Genomic DNA, 18,692 nt, shown 5'->3' on the forward strand with positions numbered 1-18,692 from the left:
CTGCGGTACTTGAAAATCCTTGAATATCCTTAAATTTAAAATTTCATTTTCAAGGTCTTGAATATCCTTGAATTTCGCAGAAATAGGAAAATATCCTTGAATTTCAGTTGAGATCCTTAATTTTGTTTCAAATTGGTAATAATAGTAAGTTGATATGAAAATCCCGTTTAGATTAGAAGTTTAATAACGATAGTTGGTAAAGTTTTGGTTATTTTTAAGATGAAAAATTGTAACTTTAGGCTAAAAAATGTCCTTGAAAATCCTTGAATTTGACGTATATTTATCCTTGAATATCCTTGAAAAAATGTTTGACGAAGCCGCGGGAACCCTGCGTGTGTAGTAAATTCTTTGACTGACTTGTTAAATAATCTAACTTATTTGTATTTAAAATTCCAAGTGTATGCTTTTAATTATTTATGTCAGAACAAATCATTAACCAGTTTGGAACAGGTCATTTCGTAAGGATAAAGATATGAAATGCCAAGAATGAATGAATTAACAAACCGTTAACTTAGAAGCATATCACTAATAATTTAAACTGATTTATTATGATCAAGTCTTCTGATGTGCCCGGATACTGTGCAACGGATATTTTAATCTATAAATATTTAATAAATGTGAAGAAATCGCGGACACTGGTTACCGTTGGATTGGGTTTCCAACGACCAAGTAACTGACATTAGTTATTGCTGAAATAGAAACAGCATTAAACTAAAAACAAAAAAAAATTCATCTCAATAATTAATAATTACCGCATGTAGCATGTATATTTCACAAACTCAGGTCATGAGAAACTGACAATTAATTAACCGCGGCCTAACCTGAAATTGATTGTTCCACAGAAAGCTTATACAATTTGCTACCAGATGGCACCATTAACTGAGTGACTTAGATCGTTCTTCCCCTGCCGGGGCTCTTCAGATATTTCTGAATAAATGTTGCTTTGAGTGAAATATAATAGCTATTGTAATATTTTTTTATTTCAGATGTGATTTGGGATGTTGCTTTATACCATTCTGTGTCGATGGATGCAAAGATGTAATCCATAGTTGTCCTAATTGTCAACAAACCATTTCTCGTTATAGCCGAATGTAATGGTGTTGCTGCCATGGTTTGATGATCAGATTCCAGACTATAGTCCCTATAAACTTACTAACTTTTTTTACTTTTAATTTTACGATTTTATCTTTTTTTTTTATCTTTTTTTTAATTAATGTTTGATGTGATACATAATTTGTTGAATATATACGTATCTTATATGTTGAAAGATATTAACTACCGGTATGTAGCATACTTAAACTATCAGGTTAGATTTATCGAAATGGAAAATTTGATTAAATTGGCATTATGTAAGATTTAGATAAAGAGTTGGCCGTTCTCACTATAATATTTCAAAAATAGATAATGCAAAATGAATATATTGAACATTTCATTCAAATTACATTATTTTGAGCAAAGTTATCAATGGTTGTAGTTTTGACAAGATATGTGCCTTGATTGTAATAACCATACTGGTCATTCGAGTCTTAGTCTCGCTTTTCCATTTGTAAATTAAATCATTATGTGTCTGAACTGTTCTAATCGACTTAAAATAAGAGCCATCTGATGGCATCGACATCAAGAGTTGATTATGGTCCTGTCATGTTAATAAATGTCTAATTAATAGTTTATATAACATTTAAGGCCTAAAGAACAAACTGCAATAGGCCGAATTATCTCTTACATAATGCCTGTTTAATCAAGTTGTTGCATGGAATGTAATATTTTATGCATACAATGAACCACTGCGAGTTCAAGAAGAAATTTACTTAAAAATACAAAGGATAATAATCTGATGTTTAATAATTCTTGCCATGATTTTCTTTTTACATGACAATTTTTTTTTAAATTTAATATGTCACATTTATTTTCTGTATGAAAGTCTACTTTTGGAAAAATGCCATTTTTGACAATATCTTTTATTGATTTCGTTATTTGCTACGGAACAGGAGTTAATGAAGTCATTCCTATTTAATTTAAATTTAAATCCATCAAAAGGAAAATAGGATATATTTTTATAAGACGACCAAAGATTAAATCATATTTTTTACAACTTTTGTGTAAAATCAAGTTATTGGTAGTTTTGTCCATGGCCATTCCACTGAAATTGCTGTTTATAGGCAACTGTTTGCTCTTCAACTAAATAACACTGTATGCTTCGCTTAATGTTTTTTTTATATATATACTGCTTACATAATCCATATGTTTTTAAAAAGTCAATACGCCAAATAGTTCTTTTGATTACCAGTTATCGTTATTATATAACTTTTAAAATATGTATTTTAGTGATATGTTTGTTTTTTTAATGTCATATCAATCAAAATAATTTCTTTTGACACATCCACATGTTAATGTGGTTGTATATTGTCATCACAGTTGGTGTCTATCTGTCTGTCTGCTGATATTTCAATTATTTGTTAGGTATTGCCCATATCATGGAAACTTTCTAGTTAAAGATTTATTTAGACTTCCTGGGTTTGTTCAACTATTTATAGATAGAAATGTGAATAGCAATATGGATAAATCCTTATTTAATGTAGCTCCATGCATCAATTATTTGCAGAATTATTAACCTTTCTATGTCATAGTTTTTGAAAAAAGAATATTCAAACTTGTTACCGGTAGGTTCGTTTGACTAGTAATAAGGATGAGCCATATCATTTAGGTTGTTGTTTGACTAGTAATAAGGATGAACCATATCAGGTTCATTGTTTGACTAGTAATAAGGATGGACCATATCAGTTAGTGTCGTTTGACTAGTAATAAGGATGAACCATATCAGTTAGGTTCGTTTGACTAGTAATAAGGATGAACCATATCAGAATTAAATTTAGATAACATAAATTATTTGATTTGATTTTTTTATATTGCTGTGATTGTTTATTAGATAGCCCAAACCATATTGAAATATAAAGTGGCAAGTATAATTATTTCACTAAATTTGCTGACTACATTTTGTAGCGCCTGCCATTTCTTTTCAGCCCTTTCTTAATCCAAATACTTAACTGCTTGTAAATGACTTGGCTGCTGTTGAGCATATGTTTCATTGCTTATTAAATTTTTAACATTTTCAAATTTTAGCATCTGATCAGTATTAAACATTCTTTATATCTACAATTTCATAATAAGTTTGTTTTTTTTTTACATGCCCACATTGATTTGTTTGTGGTAGCTAATTGTTGTTGCCCCAGCCCCCATCCGTCGACCATCCACAATGTCTTGTGAATACATACAGATTACAGTGAATTTAGTATTTTGTACAATCTATAACAGTTATTGCTTGATATTTATATGCGTTGCTCATATTATCAAAACAAAGAATTCTATCTCCACCTCGTGGGTTTTCTCCGGGTCCTCCGGTTTCCTCCGACATCCACTGTGTCGAGTGGATGTTAAACCCCATTTCTCTCTCCTCTCTCTCTCTCTCTCTCTCTCTCTCTCTTAATTATATCAAGGGTATTGTCAAAGATTCACAACCTGACAACCGTTGTGGACGACTTTGCTGCTGTGGGTGTATATTCTGTTGCTTACCAACCTATCTTTTTTTATAATATAATATATAATAATGTTAATCATAATTCCATGTATAAATAAAGAAAGTTTTCAAATTTTTTTCTGTTTCCTTTTTCTCTAGATCTTCATACATACTTGTGTAACAAAAGTTACACCCTCTCTGTTTTGACTGACATGTTAATCAATCTTGATAAGATTTTGCTTCTAGAAAATACTTTTGGAAATATCATCCAAATAACTGTTTCTTATATAAGTATATCACTTGGCAAACCATTACTCTACATCTAGCCTCGGCTGTATGACGGTAAGTGATATGTATCTACGCCTATACAATTGCGATATGGCACAGGTTTAATTAGTAGGAAAACTTGCCGCTTTTAAAAAGAAGTTATCAAAATTGAGTCGTTCAAAGGGTGTGTAGAATTTTCAGTGCAAAGTTGTCCTTGTTTGAAGAAAATCCGATAGACTTGAAAGAAAAACAGCTTCAGAATTTGATATATTTGTATGATAACCATTCATTCTTCAAAGGCAACGTCGTTAGTAGTTTCAATGGCGGACTTCGTCATACAGCCGAGGCTAGATGTAGGGTACTGGAATCTGCTGAGGTTTGCCGAGTGATAAATATATGTGATAGTGTGTTGCTTGATCCGGTTACTAAAGGCCTCAAAAAGATTGTTAATAATCATGGGCGAGTTTCACTACATTTTAACTAAGATAAAATCCAAATTTTAGTAATTTGATTGGCTAAACACTAAAATCTGTCTAATATTATCCAATCAAAATTGAAGTACATATATCTACTAAAATTTGGATTTTATCTTTAGCTAAGATTTCGAGAAACAGGGCCCAGGTCTTCTATAATTTTGCTGCTTATGGTGTCTCCTATATCAAATTTATCCCATCTTTTAAACACTGTCAGTCATGGGTTATTGTTTCTATTGTTTTACTAGGTTCGGGGGGTTGGATGGCTGAATGGTTAGCGTGTGCGCTGTATCATAAATTCTGTCATTGAGTCAACTGGCGTGGTTTCGAATCCCCGGTTGTACGTGACAAGGAGTAGGGTCGCCTGTCCAACCTCGTGGGTTTTCTCTGAGTCCTCCCACTGCTAAAAACCCCTACGCGCAAGCGAATTATTGAAATAAAATTAAACCATATGTTAGTCCCAAAATGACCTAGTTTGTGTCGAATGGACGTTAAACCCCATTTTTCTCTCTCTCTCTCTCTCTCTCTCTCTCTCTACCAGGTTCGCTAGTATACTGATCGAATTCATAACATTCATATTTAGTGATTTCCGAATTTTTAAATTAAACCTCGACTAATCTTAAGGTCTGTCATTGAGTCAACTGGTGTGGTTTCAAATCTTGGTTGCACATGACAAGGAGTAGGGTTGCCCTGTCCAACCTCGTGGGATTTTTCCGAGTCGTCCGGTTTCCTCCCATTGCAAAAGACCCCTATGCGAAAGCGAATTATTGAAATAAAATTGAACCATATGTTAGTCCCAAAATGACCTAGTTTGTGTCGAGTGGACGTTAAACCCCATTTCTCTCTCTCTCTTAACACCTTCTTTAAAGGCCTTTAGGCTGTTGTGAAAGCTGCTAAACTGCACTAAAATTGCTTAATTAGCTTTTAACTGAGAAATCAAAATATCCACCATAGATTCGATTCAATCAGATTAAAAAGAGGCACATCAAAAGATTTTAACTAAGACTTGTAAGTGGCACTGGCTTGTTTAAATGTGTTACAGATGAAACAGCTACCAAGATGGTTGTCAAACATTTGTTTAAAACAGCCATAACATTTAGTCAAAACAGAAATCTATATCGCAGGTTTTCTCCAGGTCCTCTGGTTTCCTACCACTGCTAAAGACCCCCACGTGCAAACAAATTATTGAAATAAAATTGAACCATATGTTAGTCCCAAAATGACCTGGTTTGTGTTGAGTACGTTAAACAACATCTCTCTCTCTCTCTCTAAATATGGAACAGGATTGAACCAATTTTGGACAGATCCTCCCTTTCGAGATTCAACTTCCACAATATTGTAGTTTGCAGTAGATTCAAAATCATGGCATTGATAATCAGCGCGATGTTGCTTTAATCTGGTCAGATCATGACTCAAATGAAATGCAATAGATTTTGGGGAAAATTGGGACTTGATTGACAGATGAAAGCACCAGTCCATCGTTTTCCTCCTCAAGCAGATGTGAAACTACAGGTTGCAGTACAACAATCTGTAGTATGATAATGATTGTTATATTTATAGCACGGCTTTCATGAGTTAATAGGTTTAACCACAGAGGCCGTAGGCTGAGGTGTTAAACCTGTTAACGTATGAAGCGTGCTATAAATGACTTGTTACATTGACACCTGCTCAACATGCTTGTTGTTATTGCACAGAAAACCCACCCCACTTCTCTATATAATTTCTACTAAAACTAGCGTAAACCAGCAAAAGTGTGCAATAACATTGAAAATGACTAGTTATTGCACAATTAAGCTCCAACCAGTCTCCTAGAGGGAAAACAATCTGCTTATTCAACAAAAAGAACAAAGGAAGATTTCCCGTCCATGTTATAAATGCTGTTAATTGATTTAAGAAGCTTTTACAAAGGTCAAACATTATCCCTAAAAACATATGGGAAACAACTATGTAGAAAGAAGAAGATAATGGTGTTTTCATACTACCTCTCGAAGACCCCACCCCAGGTCTTAAAATTTCATGTCAGTACATGTATTTCCACTTTTAAAGGAGCTAAGTCGCTAATATTTGGGATCTAGAAATTGACAAATCGGTCGCAACGCATGTAATAGTATAATATGAATGTATATAAACTGATTTTCATTCAATCGTTTCAAATCAGTTATGTTCGGGGAAATATGCCAGAAGTCTCAAACAAATGGCAATCTCTATCGTCTGGTTATTCTAGTCTTCACCGATAGTATTTATTGCGCATGCTCTCCAGATAAGATTATGGTGTCACCGTTTGCTATGGCTTGTGGTATATGTCTAGCCTCGGTTTTCGAGCCCCTTGTTGTAAATGGCACTGAAACGCATCATGGTACACGATTCATGTACCAATGGTAAAATGTTTATTTTGTCTTAAATATTGGATATCAGAAGCCCATCTTTTCCCGGTAAGATCACAACATCAATGTTGATTTAAACCGACAAATTAATCATGTTTTCAATGTCAAAGACTTTGGATGATATTGAGTTAGAGACTTAGCTACTTTAAGATTTCTGTGCTCTACCTCTTACTTGAAAATTGTTCAGCGGCATAGGGGGCCAATCCCGATCCCGGCTCCTACCATTACGCATATGAATAAATCTAAGTTGCCACTCTTTACACTGCCTTCATATTGATTCTGTCTGTGCTTCGATGGGCAGTTTTCTGCGTTGTCTAACGGGATAACATTTGAATAATTTCTTCTTTTTTTTTAAATCTACAGAACAACCTGGTTATGGAGCTCCACCAGGTTATGGGCAACAACAACAATATGGTATGGGACCACCACCACAACAAGGTTATGGTCAACCACAACAAGGTTATGGACAACCACAACAAGGTTATGCAGGAAACACGACTGTAGTAGTGGCTCAACCTACAATGGCTGTGGTGCAACAGTTCCGTGAATCGCCCGTTCATACCAGATGTCCACACTGTCAAGCTGAGATTGTGACAGCGACTCATTATGAGACTGGCACTCTGAGTTGGATTATTTGTGTTGTATTATGCCTTGTTGGGTAATTATATTTTTAATTAGAGATACAGTAAACCGCGCATAAGTCGATTTGTATAAGTCAGATCTTTGATCAACTCGGATAAATTGTTTGGACCCTTTGATCCTGCACGTTTTTCTTATTAAATTTCTGCGCGTAAATCAGATTTCTTAAGTCGGATCTTCACTCAACTCGAATCAAAATGTTCGACCCATTTGATCTAATTCCTGCTTTTTTTCTTTGGCTAAGTCGGATCGGCAGTATGTTTAGAATTTCACTGTCAGTTTCGTCCCGATGGTCTATAACACGCTTAGGTATTCCAAACACAGAGTCCTTAAATTCTTTGTTCTATCTTTTGACTCAAATCAGCCTATTTGACGTGACGCAATAATAGAATTTTCCCGGAAAATTTGAATCTGGCTGTCTGCTGTATGAGACATTTTCCGGGAAAATTTAGGACATTTTTCAAAGATGGTGACAAAACGGAAGTTATCTACTCGCACCAAAATGGAAGTTATCTACTCGCACCAAAACGGAAGTTATCTACTCGCACATATGAACAAAAGCTTGAAATGTGCCTTTGAATCAATTATTATCTGGCTCTTGCAGTTTATTTCTAATCGAGCTAAGATTGAATTTCGGTCTTCGGCTAACTTGGATCTTCACTTAACTCAGATAAAATTGGTCAGTCTACTTAAATCCGACTTTACTGTATGTGCGATTCTATTCATAAATAGGCTAGACAAAAAAAGAAACCTTGTTCCCTAACTATCATTAACTCTAAAGAAAAGTGTTTCCTTGCAGACGTGGTTTCAATTCCCCAGTTGTACGTGACAAGGAGTAGGGTCGTCTGTCCAAACTTGTGGGTTTTCTCTGGGTCCTCCGGTTTCCTCCCACTGCTAAAGAACCCTACGCACAAGCAAATTATTGAAATAAAATTGAACCATGTTTTAGTCATGAAATGGCTTAGTTTGTTTTGAGTGGATGTTAAACCCCATTTCTTCCTCTCCCGTTTCCTTGCAGAAATGAAATAGGGTTAATGTCCTACTCTTCAGCACCAACTAGGCCTGACCAGGCTAATGAAGACTGGCACAGAGCGTGCTATCAGTGAAATTTTGGCCTAGAGCGGTGCTAATGCCTACTCTTATTTCAAATTCAAACAGTATACATGGGTCCTCAGTTTATCACCCCATCCAAACAACTAGAGACCAATATTGCTCGACCCTCTGTCTTACACCAATGACAAGGAGGAACCATGCTGAAAAACCCTGAGGAACTTTCTCGTTCCTGGTTAGCGAGCAAGTACCTTACTCACAGAGCCATAACGGCAACCAGTTTCCTTGGAACTATGATGTGGCTTGAAATGTAGAAGACTTACATCCGTTTGGTTCAACTTTGTGATATTATTCCATGTTGTCTTCTCCATTTTTTAAAGCAAAAAGTCTTGCCATATCCCAATATTTTCTTTTTAACTTTAAAGTTACAATTTCATATTTTTAAGTTATATTTTTAAAATGTATTAAAATAAAGCCCTAAAATAGATGGTATCTATAAACAGTCCTACCTTGTAAAAGAATAATCCTATTAATCCTATAATTTACTATTGCCAGTTGAGAAATTGGCAAAAATATCATTTTCAACTTCAAATTTAAACGTTTGAAGATAGCTATTCCATGGTGGGGAATAGAAAACAAGGGAGGTAATTCGTAGGTTATTGTGTTATTATTTCCGGTGTGAGATTTTTAAGTGCGAGAAACATCGTATAATAGTGAGTTGACAACCTATTGAGCAAAAGACATAAAAATAATTATGTTTTGACTTTCTTAGAAAATATGAAATTGTAACTTTAAGGCAAAATCATAGAATTAAGTTTTTTTTTTCCCCCATGTCCTTTACAGTGATAGTGTAAAATAATCTTATAATATTAACTATATACATGTATTAAAATATTACCATTAACATACATTCTTATTAGAATACTCGTTAAGAGGACTATGCTCTAAGATGTTATATCAGTGTTACCCATAACCCATATTTGTGTTGTATTATGCCTTGTTGGGTAATTATATTTTTAATTAGAGATACAGTAAACCGCGCATAAGTCGATTTGTATAAGTCAGATCTTTGATCAACTCGGATAAATTGTTTGGACCCTTTGATCCTGCACGTTTTTCTTATTAAATTTCTGCGCGTAAATCAGATTTCTTAAGTCGGATCTTCACTCAACTCGGATCAAAATGTTCGACCCATTTGATCTAATTCCTGCTTTTTTTCTTTGGCTAAGTCGGATCGGCAGTATGTTTAGAATTTCACTGTCAGTTTCGTCCCGATGGTCTATAACACGCTTAGGTATTCCAAACACAGAGTCCTTAAATTCTTTGTTCTATCTTTTGACTCAAATCAGCCTATTTGACGTGACGCAATAATAGAATTTTCCCGGAAAATTTGAATCTGGCTGTCTGCTGTATGAGACATTTTCCGGGAAAATTTAGGACATTTTTCAAAGATGGTGACAAAACGGAAGTTATCTACTCGCACCAAAATGGAAGTTATCTACTCGCACCAAAACGGAAGTTATCTACTCGCACATATGAACAAAAGCTTGAAATGTGCCTTTGAATCAATTATTATCTGGCTCTTGCAGTTTATTTCTAATCGAGCTAAGATTGAATTTCGGTCTTCGGCTAACTTGGATCTTCACTTAACTCAGATAAAATTGGTCAGTCTACTTAAATCCGACTTTACTGTATGTGCGATTCTATTCATAAATAGGCTAGACAAAAAAAGAAACCTTGTTCCCTAACTATCATTAACTCTAAAGAAAAGTGTTTCCTTGCAGACGTGGTTTCAATTCCCCAGTTGTACGTGACAAGGAGTAGGGTCGTCTGTCCAAACTTGTGGGTTTTCTCTGGGTCCTCCGGTTTCCTCCCACTGCTAAAGAACCCTACGCACAAGCAAATTATTGAAATAAAATTGAACCATGTTTTAGTCATGAAATGGCTTAGTTTGTTTTGAGTGGATGTTAAACCCCATTTCTTCCTCTCCCGTTTCCTTGCAGAAATGAAATAGGGTTAATGTCCTACTCTTCAGCACCAACTAGGCCTGACCAGGCTAATGAAGACTGGCACAGAGCGTGCTATCAGTGAAATTTTGGCCTAGAGCGGTGCTAATGCCTACTCTTATTTCAAATTCAAACAGTATACATGGGTCCTCAGTTTATCACCCCATCCAAACAACTAGAGACCAATATTGCTCGACCCTCTGTCTTACACCAATGACAAGGAGGAACCATGCTGAAAAACCCTGAGGAACTTTCTCGTTCCTGGTTAGCGAGCAAGTACCTTACTCACAGAGCCATAACGGCAACCAGTTTCCTTGGAACTATGATGTGGCTTGAAATGTAGAAGACTTACATCCGTTTGGTTCAACTTTGTGATATTATTCCATGTTGTCGTCTCCATTTTTTAAAGCAAAAAGTCTTGCCATATCCCAATATTTTCTTTTTAACTTTAAAGTTACAATTTCATATTTTTAAGTTATATTTTTAAAATGTATTAAAATAAAGCCCTAAAATAGATGGTATCTATAAACAGTCCTACCTTGTAAAAGAATAATCCTATTAATCCTATAATTTACTATTGCCAGTTGAGAAATTGGCAAAAATATCATTTTCAACTTCAAATTTAAACGTTTGAAGATAGCTATTCCATGGTGGGGAATAGAAAACAAGGGAGGTAATTCGTAGGTAATTGTGTTATTATTTCCAGTGTGAGATTTTTAAGTGAGTTGACAACCTATTGAGCAAAAGACATAAAAATAATTATGTTTTGACTTTCTTAGAAAATATGAAATTGTAACTTTAAGGCAAAATCATAGAATTAAGTTCTTTTTTTTCCCCATGTCCTTTACAGTGATAGTGTAAAATAATCTTATAATATTAACTATATACATGTATTAAAATATTACCATTAACATACCTTCTTATTAGAATACTCGTTAAGAGGACTATGCTCTAAGATGTTATATCAGTGTTACCCATAACCCATAATTAATTCAACCATAGAGGGATAATTATAGGGTCTTGATAGACCGTGGTTTAAAATCTGAGATTTAACCAAAAGGGTTAATACAATTTATAATTTAAAAGTATGCTTTAAGTTATATGATAGTGTGGGGGGGGTTGGATGACCGAATGGTTAGCACATGCACGCTGTATCATAAGGACTGTCATTGAGTCAACTGCGGTGGTTTCGATTCCCCAGTTGTACGTGACAAGGAGTAGGATCACCTGTCCAACGTCGTGGGTTTTCACCAGGTCCTCCAGTTTTCTCCCACTGCTAAAGATCCCTACACGCTAGGGAATTATTGAAATAAAATTGAACCATGTGTTTGTCCCGACATGACCTGGTTTGTGTCGAGTGGACGTTAAACCCCATTTCTCTCTATATATATTATATATATAATAATGTACAATCAATTGTTCTTTGAGCAATGGGGTTTCGATTCCCCGGTTGTACGTGACAAGGAGTCTGGGTCGCCTGCCCAACCTCGTGTGTTTTCTCCGGGTCCTCCGGTTTCCTCCCACTGCTAAAGACCCCTACGTGCAAGCGAATTATTGAAATAAAAAAAATTAAACCATATGTTAGTCCCGAAATGACCTAGTTTGTGTCGAGTGGACGTTAAACCCCATTTCTCTCTCTCTCTCTCTCTTTGAGGAAAATATATATGTTGTAATATCCTATAATTTCAGGTGTAGCGCAGGATGTTGCCTGATACCATTCTGTGTTGATGGATGTAAAGATGTTGTTCATAGTTGTCCTAATTGTCGACAGCATATTTCTCGCTGGAGCCGAATGTAATGACCAAACCTGTGATACCTACTGATCAAGATCTGACCTAACATTGTTATAATAGTATAGAAGACCTGTTTATTTTGTGATCTTTTTCAACTTTCAGTAGTATATTAACTGACATAATATTGCTATATTTTATTTCATAAACTTGCAACATTTTTACATTTTACCATATTGCATAACATCTGCCTATATATAATCTACGTTAAACAATACGGTCCACCCATTTTAACAATAGATATATAATGATGATATCTGCTAGAATCAACCTTTAAAAAGCTTTCTGAACCAGAACCAGCAATTTTCAGTTAGAAAGTATAAAAACACAAATTTATATGGAAAACAATCTCTGGGTTAATTTCACACTACGTTTCAACAAGTTCCTCATTACTTACTTGAGAACGACAAAAGGAACTTGTTAAAACGTAGTGTGAAATAAACTCAGTGATTGTTTTCCATATAAATTTGTGTTTTTATATTATATGTTCAATTACTAAATGCCGTATAAAGATTTAATTAGAAAGTATAGAAACACTACTACTAGTTAATAAACATAATCACCATATTTAAGCTTGAGGATTTCATACTGGGCATTTCTTGTTATATTACGTGGTACTCAAAGATGGACACCCAGAATTTTTGTAACAGATCCGAATCGCTGGCATATTTAGTCAAATGTGATATTCATATAATTTTGACATGCTTTATTTATATATGTAGGCAGTCCTAAGCTCAATAATATATTTTTAACCAAAATGAGATGAAATTTCCAGAGATTTTTTCTTTACAAAAATTAGCTTAACTATTAACCGATTAAAAAAAAAAAAACTTTATCATTTGAAATTGTTGATTTTATATCTTAAAGTGTCTTACACTTTTATTTTGAAATGCATTTTTTGTTTTATATTTTGAAAGTCTGTGAAATATTGTGAAAATTTCACTAATGGGGTTTTATACAAAGTGATATTTTATGCATAAATTTTAATATACTATACTCTTTTTATACTCCTGAATAAAAATGTCAATATTTTGACCAATATGACCCAGTCAATACTGCATTTCATTCAAATCAGATGTATAATATTCAGCTGAATAAAAAGTCTTTTATCTCTCACTTAGTCTTAAAATACTGACGGATCCCAGTTCTCCGAATATTGATGTTTTAGGTGAAATAATATTCCCACCACACCCGCTCCTCTCATTTTAAATATTCCAATCTTCTGGTATTGTACAAGTGCGATTCTTGTGTATTTTCTGGAATCTTCGTTGTTGATTAAAAGAAGACAAGACTGTTGATGGCTGTTAATATTTCTCTATATTCTTTTGGTAAACAGTAATCAACAAATATCACAACAGACAATTAATATAACAATTATTGGTTCAATGCTTAATAGTAAATAAACTCCAATGTGGATATGGGAATTGACATAAACTTATGTCTCCAAATATCCAAATACAGGTAAATAAGGTCTGTCCTTGGGTATGCGATCTAAGTTGATCTCCCAAGACACGTGTGTAGCAAGCTTTCCCCAAATTCTGTCATTTGGGTCTATATATCTCCATGCATCGCCTAGGGCATTAATCCTATAAATCTATCGTCTATACAAACAATATACCCTGGGAACTAAACGTTAATTATAATTTATAAGCTCAATTTAAAGTTTAAAACAAAGAATACTGGAGACAGGTGATTAATGAAATATATAAGACAATATGAGGTAGATATAAATGGGGGGTAATTAAGGTGGATTAAGATCCATTAAAATACAATTTACTGAATTAAGTAATACTGTGCGGATTAGCACGACGACGTATTAAACATTTACTATTGAGTCCAAATTCACCCTACTATAGTATTACTATCACCGGTGATGGAATAAAGACTAGTAATTGTTAACCCTGATCTCCTATACCAGTCGTTCCTCTGTTTATAGCAATTCGCTCAATCTCCCTTTTATTGCACAGCATTTTTGTTGATTTTTTAATATGGGTACATTTTGTGCCAGACTTTCATTATTATTCATTCGGGGTGGAAGAATAAAGAGACATGAATTAGGGAAATCCTTTACTAAAATGCATCACTTGTAGATTCCTTTGACCCTGCATAGCAAAAAATTGAAACGGTCAACCCCATTTGATATTTTATGAGATGGTTGTGTCATATTGGCACACTGATCAGCAGTGAATATTCGCTAGGCCGCTACAATCACTGATAAGGATGACATCAATGCGACTTAATGAGTCTCAAATATTAGCTTTTTTCCACCGACAAATTTAAATTCTAAAACATTTTTTTTATGTATTAGAAAAATAAATAAAGACATTTGACGTATTTGTCGGTAAAAATTATTTCCTATTTAGTGTTAATGTAAATGGGTATTAAAATGAGTAAAAGGCAGCATTCTGCCCGAAGCAGTAACATCTTATGTAAACAATGCATGCGCCATTGAGCCAATGATTGATGCCGCGTGCTGTGACTCCACGTGTTGAATGCAGTCATCTGTTACAGAGATATTAGAAGACATTCGTAATCCATTGAAACAGATTGTCATATTGGTTTTAAAGATTAGGGTGGTTGGAATATTCAAAGCCAATAGATGTCAATGGGTAGAGAATTACTAGTCTGAGCCCTGATCACTAATATGAGTTATTGCCCTTTGTTATGCAATCTTGTTAGTCCATATTTATCCCACACGCTTCCAAAGTTTGTATCCAGATCATATCTATTAAACTCTTTTTGGTAAGCAAGATAACTAATCTCTAGATTCTATTTCTACATCTCCCAAAAGTCGGTAATACCGTTATAAAAAAAATATTATGCATTTGTCTCCCAACACGTACGTTGTTGAGGATTTACGCAATTTCTATGCTGTTTTATTTAATATGACAGTTGGTTGGATTCGAAGAGCAGTATACGTACTTCATATCAATTGCTCTTTTTTCGAAGATTATAATAATCTCGTTTACATCATGCGTGACTGTAATAGCGGTAAATGGCTTTGTTCTGGAAAACACTTATTACACATGAACAATACGTGATTGACTAAGAATGGACCGCTTAACGCCATTGATAAGATTCCCACATATCAATTAACTTGTATTGTTCTATTACCAGACACTCATCAGTAATTATTAACACAACACTCGGTATGATCTGTTGACGACTATTTATACAACTCTATTAACACCAATCATGAGATTATGTGGCTTCTATATGTGCGCATTATTCTGCACTGGCCGTACAATTTTATAGTTACACAGTGGAGGTCGATCGCAGGCATGCTTGAAAATTGGGATTTGAAAAAAAACAGCTATTGTTCCGGCGTGCAAATTGACCGATGGGTCAGATCTAGTTTCGGTCATTTTCCATAGTCCTCGGTCCCGACCGGCATATACGGCCGACGTGGAACCCATGCTGTATACACATCAACCGATTAGTTAGAAAACGTTAGCTTGAAATAAATATCCAACAAAACAAATTACACCCGCGTTGGTGTAATAATTAAAACGGACGTGTAATTTACAAAACATCATTGAGCTGTAATGCTTAATCTACACCCACAGATGTTAACTATGTAACTGTAACATTACACTGTCTGAGTGCAACTATGTAACTGTAACATTACACTGTCTGAGTGCAACACTTATCCGAATGTGGTGTGTCAGGCAGGTTACACTACTGGAAGTGACAACTAGTTTCCACCTGAATTGGTGCAATGTTCTACACTAGTTGGGTGTTACGGGTTTACACCACTAAAGGATGGGAGTTACCTCTATTTAGGTGGCAACTGGTTTCCACCCGAATTGGTGTAAACTACCTTATTATTTTTAACAGTGTAAATAACCAACTGATAGTACTCTGTGCGGATAGCTAATTTCACAGCTAGCGACACAATCGCCCCCTAGAATATCGTCCACCATGATTTCTTTTTTTCGTGAATTGACCAGAAGTGAAATCCCACAGAGAATCAAACTATGTACCCTGTTGAAGCCAGTCATGTGTTCGATTTAACAGTGCTGTTAAGAAATTAATTAATTGGAACCATTTTTGCGTAGATCATTCTAAACCCGATTTTTTTTTACCCAATGTGCCCCCTATGTGGGGTACACCGGGTCACACTATGGGACACAGTTGGCCAGTATATATGTTTTCATAGAAAAAATGTATAGTAAACACATTGAAACTCATAAGAACTGTAAAATTAAACTTTTAATTCAAAATATGAATTTGTTTTAAGACTTGAACACAGATACGCGGTTTAAAATTTCAACAAACCGCTTAACATTGAATACAAAGTTCTTAAACTGGAGGAAAACACTCCATTGTGTAAACAATTCCTATGACTTGTAAGTCAGTTTTAAGATTAGTGAACTTGGATTAATATTTCCTTAGAAAAGGCCCAAATATCCAGATTTTGTCTAAAATGGACAGACGAATTTTAGCTAAACTAGAAATGCTTGTGCTCATTGTGCCCCATTAAATGTGACACACAGTGCCCCGTCAGCAACCATGACATAAAATCAAAAATGGCAGGGAGACATGCGATAGTATTATGAAACAAAATATTTCTGACGAGAGTCTATTATTATCTCCTTCACCTGGGACTTCAAGTTCGTTAGCTCTAACAAAATCTGAGGTAGCCAAGCAATATAAATGAAATGAAATGAAATGGGGATTAACGTCCTACTGTTCTGCTCCTATACTGGGCTAATGAAGACGGGCATACGCCATACAGTGTGCTATGAGGGAAATTTTGCCCGGGCAGTGGGCACTATCGCCTACTCTTATATCGAATTCCAACTGTCAAGGGATCTTTTACGTGCACGCCAATGTGTACACGGGACCTCGGTTTTTCGTCCCATCCGAACGACTAGACAGCTGTCCTTGCATGCCCTCCATCCTGCATCACTGACAAGGCGAAACCACGCCGGAAAATCTGGATGAACTTTCTCGGCCAATGCAGGGATCGAACACCCGACCTCCAGGCTAGCGAGCCAGCGTCTTACCCACTTAGCCACGTGATCCCCCCAAGCAATATAACCAGTCCACCAAAATTTTACTTTTGTGTCAGAAAAACGGTTAATGACTCATAGATATTAATCAGCTTACAATAATTTGTTGAATTTAGGAAGACAAACGGGGGCTATAAAGGGGAATTCCCCAATGATGTCACATTTGAATTTTCTAGAAACAGTTAAAAATTACAAAGCCTGGCTTACTGTGCCCCGCTCTCCCCTAACTATTTGTTTCCGTTCAATATGGCCTGTAATGTCTTATGTTAGGATTTTAAGATTGTCGAGTTCATTTTCTAACCAAACACTTAAGGCCCGGCCCTAGTGGCCGATGAACACAAAACGTATGCAAAAAGGACACAGCGGACGAGCAAACTTTCGGGTGTGGCTCCATCCGTTTTCATCCGCTCCAGAAATGGACAAAATTGACGAAAATTTGCCAAAAACAGAACGGAAAAGAACGAACGTGGGAAGTATGTAGCGGGGATGTTAAATGGATGTTCATCGGAAGCCTAGCGGATGAAAGTGGATGGAAGTGGATGACAGCTCCGGCAAACTTCAGACATTCTTCAATATACCAGATACATCCCAGAAACAAACGCTTTGTCCGTTTTGAAAACTTTATATACGAGATGCATACGCTTGCATCCTTTCTATTTCCGTGCTACTAACGATGTACGATGTATAGACGTTGTGCAGCTCAAACCTTTTTGCGCGGATGAAATCAAAGTGAACGGATGCTCGATGGATAGAGCGTATATGAAACACGTATGCAATAAGTACACAACGGATGCATGGCGTTTTCAAACGGAGGGCACGTTTTTTTCCCCGTTTTACATCCACTTTGCATCCGTAAGTGCAGTGGGACCGGGCCTTTAGCCAAGATGGTGTAAATTTAAAACGACAATCAAAATAGAATCCAAAATTGCGATTTTTGTTCGTTTGGATATTGCTTGTAAAATAACGTTTTCGGAATTTTTGAATTCAATATTGGGTTCAAAAATTAATTTCCGATAAGATTGTCACACTTCAAATTTGTGTATAAGCTAGAAATACCTGGACAAACTACAGAATACGTAAATTTACAGTCAGTTTTTCCAAAGAAATTAAACGCCGTTGAAGAAAGAACCAAACCGGACACCAATGAGTGGAAACCTCTCGCGAGGCCAGGTTCGGGAACCTTTCGCCCCCTGGTCCGTAACTGGTATAATCTACACCGTTAGTAAACACAGGTTCATTTCTGCATATGTTATTTATTTCACAGGTTCGTGCAATTGCCAAGGTAATACTGCTTTTCGCCAGCAATGGACACTAGACAATACATATAGGCCTATGATTCCAGGGACGGACTGATCTTTGCTCCGTGAGGGGAACGACGGTGTTCTCTCCAACCAGGCTCAAATTTTTTTGGAATAAACTGACTGTAAATGGTGCTTTCTGGGGTATATCCTATTGTTTTTAGCTTATGCATATATCTTAAAAATTCATCAAAAACGATGTAAATTCATTACTACGCAAGAACATTAACCAGTTCAGTGAAGGGCGGGGAAAGCT

The 18,692-nt window shown here is 35.6% G+C and overlaps 1 protein-coding gene across 2 annotated transcripts in view; it reads left to right on the top strand.

Moving 5' to 3' along the window:
- Positions 1–13,239, top strand: part of LOC126812066 (cell death-inducing p53-target protein 1 homolog) — a 37,172-nt gene extending 23,933 nt beyond the window's left edge. Inside the window, exons 4-5 of one of the 2 annotated variants that reach the window (XM_050538241.2) lie at positions 7,002–7,296; positions 12,023–13,239. In XM_050538241.2, the coding sequence (XP_050394198.1) occupies positions 7,002–7,296; positions 12,023–12,131 (404 nt within the window). In that variant the 3' untranslated portion in view covers positions 12,132–13,239. Of the gene's footprint in view, positions 1–986; positions 3,652–7,001; positions 7,297–12,022 lie in introns of those variants that run through there. The other variant, XM_050538242.2, reaches the window with a different exon arrangement.
- The last annotated feature ends 5,453 nt before the right edge of the window (positions 13,240–18,692 follow it).

Source organism: Patella vulgata, chromosome 2, assembly GCF_932274485.2.
Source record: "Patella vulgata chromosome 2, xgPatVulg1.2, whole genome shotgun sequence".
In the NCBI taxonomy this organism is placed as follows: Eukaryota; Metazoa; Mollusca; class Gastropoda; family Patellidae; genus Patella; species Patella vulgata.